The following is an 8,462-nucleotide window of genomic DNA, read 5'->3' on the forward strand; positions in this document are numbered from 1 at the left end:
AATACACTTGGGATTGAAACTATGAAGATTGAATGCAGATCCAAGCATACTATTATTACTTTTCTGTTTTTTTCTCTCATAGTTTTCCCTATTTGTTCGGGGTTTTTTCCCCCTCACATGACCAATATGGAAAAATGTTTAAAATGATTGTACATATATAACCTATATGAGATTATTTAGGAAGGGGAGAGCAAAGAGAGGGAGAAAAATTTGGAATTTAAGATCTTACCCCAAAAAAGATTGAAAATTATCCTTATATATAATTGAAAAAAAATTATGAAGGGGAGGAGTTAAAATTATCTTTATATTTAATTAGAAAAACTGAGATAATGATAATAGTGGCTACTATTTATGATATGGACTTTAAATATGTTTATTTGATTCCCATTATAAGGATAATGAAACAAGTAGAACCTGTCTCATTTGCATAGAATAATGTGAAGCTGATGTTTACTTGGCTCAGTAATCTGTACTGTGTCCAACCTCTGAGATTGTCTAGTTAGCATCTTTAAACAGTTTTTGCCCAGAAGAGTCAGTATCTCAATCCACTCCTCCCTAGATCCTGTCTCCCATCTTCTCCAAATGCCCTGGTTATATAAGATTCTTCCCCCTATCCAAATACTCAGTTAGTATGACTGCTTAAGTTGTGTTATATCGGCTTGAGCCAGTGAAGATATTTTCATGTAAAATAGTGTTTCTGCTGCTTGGAAGTTTTTTTCACATTCTTTACATTTAGATTTCTCACCAGGATGAATTATTTGATATTTCTTAAGGTTTGAACTACACAAGAAATGTTTCTCAATTTTTCATTTTTTATTATGCAAAATTTGGATTTCAACTATAGTTTGTTTCAACATCAGTACATTCAAAGGATTTCCCTCCAGAAGGAATTTCTTTATTTTTTTCAAGTTTCTATATACTTAAGATTTTCCACATTCCTTGCATTTTTAAGGCTTCTCTGCAATATGAAATCTTATGCAAATTTAGGTTTCCTTTACATTTAAAGGCTTTTCCACATTATTACATAAATATAGTTTTACATGAATCTTCTTATGTCTATTAAGATCTCCCTTATATATGAAAGCTTTTCCACATTCATTACATTTGTAGGGTTTTTCTCCAGTATGAATTTTCTTATGTCTATTAAGGATACCTTTCTCCCTGAAGGCTTTCCCACATTCATTACAAATACAAGGTTTCATTCCAATATGGATTTTCTTGTGTGAATTAAGGCTTGTTTTCTGCTGGTAGGCTTTTCCACATTCATTACATTTGTAAGGCTTCTCTCCATTATGAATTGCCTCATGTATATCCAAGCCTTCTCTATATTTACAGATTTTTCCACATTTATTACATATATATGGTTTCTTTCCAGTATGAATTTTCTTATGCCTCTTAAGATGATCCTTGTGACAGAAGGCTTTCTCACATTCATCACATTTGTAGGGCTTCTCCCCCGAATGACTTGCCTCATGTACATGAAGGCCTTTCTTAAAACTGAAGGCTTTCCCACATTCATTACATTTGTGGGGCTTTTTCCCAGTATGACCTGCCTCATGTGCCTCAAGGCTTTTCTTAGAACTGAAGGCTTTTCCACATTCATTACATTTATAGAATTTCACTCCAGTATGAATTCTCTTATGTACCTGAAGGGTTCTGTGAAGTTTGAAGGCTTTTCCACATTCATTACATTTATAGGGCTTCTCCCCACTATGAGTTACTCCATGTACAACAAGGCTTCTTTTCAACCTGAAAGCTCTTCCACATTCATTACATTTATAGGGTTTCTCTCCAGTATGAATTTTCTCATGTCTATTAAGGGATGCTTTGATAACAAAAGCTTTCCCACATTCATTACATTTATAAGGCTTCACTCCAATATGAATTTTCTTATGTGAATTAAGGCTTGTCTTGTGCTGGTAGGCTTTTCCACATTCATTACATTTGTAAGGCTTCTCCCCATTATGAATTGCTTCATGTATATCCAAGCCTTCTTTATACCTAAAGACTTTTCCACATTTATTACATATACATGGTTTATCTCCAGTATGAATTTTCTTATGCCTCTTAAGGTGATCCTTGCGAATGAAGGCTTTCCCACATTTATTACATTTATAAGGCTTCTCCCCAGTATGATTTGCCTCATGTACGTGAAGATCTTTCTTAAAGCTGAAGGCTTTCCCACATTCATTACATTTGTAGGGCTTCTCCTCAGAATGACTTGCCACATGAATCTCAAGGCTTTTCTTAAACTTAAAGGCTTTTTCACATTCATTACATTTATAGGGTTTCACTGCAGTATGAATTCTCTTATGTACCTGGAGGGTTCCACGAAGTTTGAAGGCTTTTCCACATTCATTACATTTATAGGGCTTTTCCCCACTATGAGTTACTCCATGTACAACAAGGCTTCTTTTAAACCTGAAGGCTTTTCCACATTCATTACATTTATAGGGTTTCTCTCCAGTATGAATTTTCTCATGTCTATTAAGTGATACTTTGATCCCAAAAGCTTTTCCACATTCATTACATTTATAAGGCTTCATTCCAATATGAATTTTCTTATGTGAATTAAGGCTTGTCTTCTGCTGGTAGGCTTTTCCACATTCATTACATTTATAAGGCTTCTCCCCATTATGAATAGCCTCATGTACATCCAAGCCTTCTTTATACCTAAAGACTTTTCCACATTTATTACATATATATGGTTTATCTCCAGTATGAATTTTCTTATGCCTCTTAAGGTGATCCTTACGAAGGAAGGCTTTCCCACATTCATTACATTTGTAGGGCTTCTCCCCAGAATGACTTGCCTTATGTACCTCGAGGCCTTTTTTGAAACTGAAGACTTTTCCACATTCATTACACTTATAGGGTTTCACTGCAGTATGAATTCTCTTATGTAACTGAAGGGTTCCATGAAGTTTGAAGGCTTTTCCACATTCATTACATTTATAAGGCTTCTCCCCACTATGAGTTGCTCCATGTACAACAAGGCCTGTTTTAAACCTGAAGGTTTTTCCACATTCATTACATTCAAAGGGTTTCTCTCCAGTATGAATTCTTTCATGCCCATTAAGGGATGCCTTGATCCTGAAGACTTTTCCACATTCATTACATTCAAAGGGTTTCTCTCCAGTATGAATTCTTTCATGTACATTAAGAGATGCCTTGATCCTGAAGGCTTTTCCACATTCATTACATTTATAAGGTTTCAGTGAAGTATGAATCTTATTATGTCTATTAAAGATTCCCTTAAGGTGGAAAGATTTCCCACATTCATTACATTTATAGGGTTTCTCTCCAGTATGAATTCTTTCATGTCCTTTAAGGGATGCCTTGATCCTGAAGGCTTTTCCACATTCTTTACATTTAAAGGGTTTCTCTCCAGTATGAATTCTCTTATGTGAATTAAGACTTGCTTTGTGCCTGTAGACTTTTCCACATTCATTACATTTATAAGATTTCACTGAAGTATGAATCTTCTTGTGTCTATTAAAGATTCCCTCAAGGTTGAAAGTTTTCCCACATTCATTATATTTATAGGGTTTCTCTCCAGTATGAATTCTTTCATGTCCATCAAGGGATGCCTTGATCCTGAAGGCTTTTCCACATTCTTTACATTTATAAGGTTTCACTGACATATGCATCTTCTTATGTCTATTAAAGATTCCCATAAGGTTGAAAGTTTTCCCACATTCGTTACATTTATAGGGTTTCTCTCCAGCAGGAATTCTCTTAGGTTGAGAAAGATATCCCTTCTGGCTAAAAGTTTTCCTATTTTTATTACATTGCAAAGGTTTTTCTTTCTGAAGAGTTTCCTGATGAACAGTAATGTATGAGTTGTACCTGGGAGCCTTACCACATTTACCAAATTTCTGAGATTTCACTCCAGCCTTAATTCCTCCATGTACACTAAGGCATGAATTCATGTGGACAGTTTTGCCATATTCATTAATTCTATGAGGTTCTTTTTGAGAACAAACTCTATGGTAATTATTCAGTTTTGAATGGTGACTGAAAACCTTCCTGTATTTATAAAACTTACAAAGCTTCTCAAGCATGGAAATTCTGCTACATGAAGTTTTTCTGTGTTTAACTATTAGCTTCATGGACTGTCTTTCTGGATTGTTTATCTGCCTTTCTAATCCAGTGTCATAATTCCAAAATTCTCCCAATTTAGATGAGCAGAAATCATGCTTTATGAGTCTTTCTCTGGATGTGTCTTTGGTAGTAATACATAGTTTTGGAGTTGGCTCCTTGGTTTCATATTCTCTTTTCTCAACAGAGGAATCTGAAAGTAACATAAAAAAGGGTCAGCGCCCACTGTTCAATGTTGTGGGGAAAAGAAAACTACTTTATGCTTATTTCTACATTCAGTCATCTCCATTAAGAAGGGTGACTGATTTGAATAAGGTAGAAGAAACATGATCAAGAGAGAGCTAACCTGTCCAAACCTTTAAAAATGTTTAAATTTTCTGAGAGAAAAACAGTAATTCTAAAACCAGAGTATTACATTTCAAATTGCTCTCTGATAATACTGAAGAAGAGACAGTGATTGAAGAAATTCCCTAGAGCAAAACAGTTTTCCACCTTTGATGAAAGTTATAGCTTGAGAGCTACCTAGAACATGGAACAGCAAGGTATCATCATCATACTGCACAGAGCACTGAACCTTCAGTCAAGAAGACTCATCTTCCTGTGTTCAATTTGGCCTCAGAACCATTCTAGCCTAGGGACTCCCACAAGTCATTTTAATCCTGTTGGCCTCAGTTTCCCCATCAGTCAAACGAGCTGAAGAAGGAAATGGTAGACCAATCCAGTATCTCCACCAAGAAAACCCCAAACAGGTTCACAAAGCATTGGACAGAACTCAAATCTTCAATAGAAAAGGAGCATTGAGAGGTGAGGTGAATTGTCCAATATCACACATAGTAAGTGTTAGAGGCAGGCTCTGAACCCAGGTCTGCTAACTGGGAAGCTGTTGCTCTTTACATCTGGTAACACTTCAAATCCTTGGAAGTTGCTTTCATGTCCTGTGTTTCCCTGTACTAGGAAAATCTCTAATTTTGTTCAGATAGAAAGCCCAAGTGTACATATCAGCTGTGACATTTATTAGATAAGTGACCATGGGGAACTCAAAATATTATGGAATTTCGCAAATCTTCCTCTGAAATGGGAATAAGAGAAACACTATATATTACAAACACTGCTATACATTAGCAAATATGTTACCAGTATATGAATTATAGATATTTTTAAAGGAAATTGCACTGGTATTTTTAATTAAAATTTCTAATTTTCAATGCATAGATAATTTTCACTAATCATTCTTTCAAAACTTTGTGCTTCAAATTGTTTTTTCTTTCTATTCTCCCAAATCCCTCCACTAGGCAGCAAATATTCCAATACATGTTAAACATATGTAATTCTTCTATACATATTTCCTACACCTATTACTAAAGTCAGTAATGACCTTAAAGACAATTTTCCATGAAGCAGTGGGAAAAAAACTGACTAAACCAATTGAGGACAGGAAAGGGAAACTAAAAAGTAGATATAAGGTGTAGATGGCATCTTTATAGGATCTGTCACTGAAAAGAATGAGACCAATTGGAAGGAAGATAAAACAGGCGAGAAGTTGGAGCAATGGTGTGATTTTTAAAAATACAGGTCAAACTTAATTATGCTTGAAAGTTCTTTTCCATTTTCTCTCAGAAAAGAGATTTTCAAAGAAAAAAAATATTCTAAGGATTTAAGAAGAGAAAACAGCCATGGAAATACAGGATGGGACCCAGCATATTGGTGGAAGGCTAAGCATTATAAGGAAGAAATACCACTTTTTGAGACTAGAGAAAAATAGAAGGGCAGATTTAGTAAAAAACTATTTCTTGACATGAAAGGTGAGGTTACAGGAAGAGTGCAGGATGGACAACCACAGCTCCTCTCCTCAGGCCTATGGATCCTGAAAGAGAGCTCCAGGCCCAATGTTTCCAAGGTAATTCACTCTAATGACCCAGTCAAGCTCCTGCTGGCAGTGAGTTCTGTCCTTGCCTAGATTTCTGGGTCAGGGGTTTTCAACTGCATCTGATCTTTGTAAGTCCCTCTGAAGGATTTCTTGGCAGAGATTCATATCTCAGAAGAGTTTGCCATTTCCTTCTCCACATCATGTCACAGATGAGATCCACAGGGTTAAGGGACCTGTCCAGGGTCTCACTGCTGCGAAGTATCTGAGGTCAGACTGGAACCCAGAACCCTGAGGCTCCTTCAGTCCAGTGTTGGCTCTCGAGGGACTGCACCTCCTGCCCGCCTGGTTATTACTCACCCTCAAAAATGCATCTGGAGTCTTCTTCCCCTGATAACCAGGGGGCTTCATGTCTCTCCAGACGAGAAATCACAGTTGGTTTAGTTTCTGGAAGCCCTGCTCAAGGAGAAATAAGTGGAAAGTGCTGAGAACACAGAGACACCTCAGAACTCATCCTGGTCTCTCTACAGAAAAGGGGCATGTCTGGAAATGCCAGCGGAGAAGCACCAATGAACCCTGAAGGAAGTTTCCCTCAGCAAATATGAAGGAAGGGATAGAGCCTTTGGTGCAGACACAGGAAAGATGGGGTCATGTTCACCCATTCCTAGTCTGCTGGGAGAAGTCTTTCCTTCTCTGCCCTGTGGCTCTATGGAGAACCTGAAGCCTGGCTGAGCAGAGAGTGTGACAGGAGAGCCTGCAGGGCTGCAGAAGGAAGCTGCTGATTTCCAGCTGGACAAAGAAGACTTTTTGTCTGGGAAGAGCAACAACTGCTCAAAAACTGCCCAAAGGTCTGAGGGCATCTCTATGTGAAAGGGATCTGTGTGACTCTCCCTCCCTGTCCAGCAAATTCAAATCCAGCCAAGCTCCTCAGCCCCCCCTACGGCCACGGACAGATGGAATTCTCTGACCTTGAAGTGGCTCACACGTGATGCTCTCCCTGGCATCTGTGCAGGTTACCACGGGATGCTCCCCCAACTCTGCCCTGTCCTGCTCTTTGCCTTTCAAATCTTATAGCCCTAGTTACAGTTACCTTTACAGCTTAGCTGAGGGTCAGTCAATCAACCTCATGTTGTCCATTGCCATCCCTTAGAATTGAATTGTTTTGTACTGACAAATACATATTTGGTGTCTCTCTGGATTGGACAGAAATTTCATGCAGGCAGAGCCTAAAATTTGCCTTTGGCTCCCTTGTGACTAGTATAGTTCTTGGCACTCACTCAGAGCAAATAAATGCAGATTGAATGACTGAAAAAAAAATTAGCTTACCAAGAGAGACAAAGTTCTCATAGTTCTCCAGCATCACGTCCCTGTACATGTCCTTCTGGCCAGGATCCAAATAGCTCCATTCGTCCTGGGTGAATTCCACAGCAACATCTTGGAAACTCAGCAATTTCTAAAAGACCACAGGATCTTAGTGTGAGAGGTGAAAGAAGCTTTAAAAGCCAGCATGGGAAAGAAGGTAGAGAGATATTTGGAACTCAAAATGTAACCAAAAAATGAAATAAGTTTTGATTCTTTAAACTTTATTTCCTTTGATCATATTTAATGATAATACTTCCCCCCCAAAAAAAAATGCATGAAAAGAGTTTTTAACATTCACCATTTCAAAACCTTGTATTTCACATTTTTGTTACCTCTCCCCCGACTTCCTTCCTACCCTGGACAGAAAGTAATCCAAAATAGGTTAAACATGTACAATTCTTCTAAACATATTTCCACCTTTATCACACTGGGTAACAACAACCAAAAAAACCCAAACAAACAAGATCCAAAGGGAAAAAAACCCCAAGCAACCAAGATTGAAAGTGAAAATTCCCTTTTTATTATTTCTTTGGGATACAGATTAAGCAGAGACACTGCTGGATGAAAGGATATGCATAATTTTAAAGCCCTTTGGGCATAATTCCAAATTCTTCTCCAGAATGGTTGGATCAATTCATAACTCCACCAATAGTATATTAGTGTCCCAGTTTTCCCACATTCCCTTCAACATTTATCATTATCTTTTCCTGCCATCCTAATAAATATGAAAGTGATATCTTAGAGTTATCTTAAATTGCATTTTTCTAATCCCTTAGTGATTTAGAGCATTTTTACATATGACTTGAAGTGGCTTTAATTTTTTCTCTGAAAATTGTTCATGTCCTTTGACTATTTATCAGTTTGGAAATTGCTTGTATTATCATAAATCTGAGACAATTATCTACATATTTTAGAAATGGGGTCTTTATCAGAAATACTGGATGTAAAAATTTCAGTTTTCTGCTCCCTTCCTAATCTTAGTTGCATGGTTTTGTTTCTACAGAACCTTTTTAATTTAATTATCCATTTTGCATTCCACAGTTTCTAATTTTTTCTTGGCCATAAATTCCTTACTTCTCTACACATCTGAGGAGCAGACTATCCCTTTTTCTCCTTATTTGCTTATCCTTTATGT

General features: G+C 37.2%; 1 protein-coding gene across 1 annotated transcript; it reads right to left on the bottom strand.

Annotated features, from left to right (window-relative positions):
- Positions 1–780: 780 nt before the first annotated feature.
- On the bottom strand, positions 781–7,506 carry LOC105749128 (zinc finger protein 729-like). Its single transcript, XM_031949874.1, has 3 exons — positions 7,292–7,506; positions 6,326–6,421; positions 781–4,294 (listed from the first exon to the last, which is right to left on the bottom strand). The coding sequence occupies exons 1-3, from the start codon at positions 7,338–7,340 to the stop codon at positions 984–986; spliced, it is 3,456 nt and encodes a 1,151-aa protein (XP_031805734.1). The 5' UTR covers positions 7,341–7,506; the 3' UTR covers positions 781–983.
- Positions 7,507–8,462: the final 956 nt, after the last annotated feature.

Source organism: Sarcophilus harrisii, chromosome 2 (genome assembly GCF_902635505.1).
Source record: "Sarcophilus harrisii chromosome 2, mSarHar1.11, whole genome shotgun sequence".
NCBI lineage: Eukaryota > Metazoa > Chordata > Mammalia > Dasyuromorphia > Dasyuridae > Sarcophilus > Sarcophilus harrisii.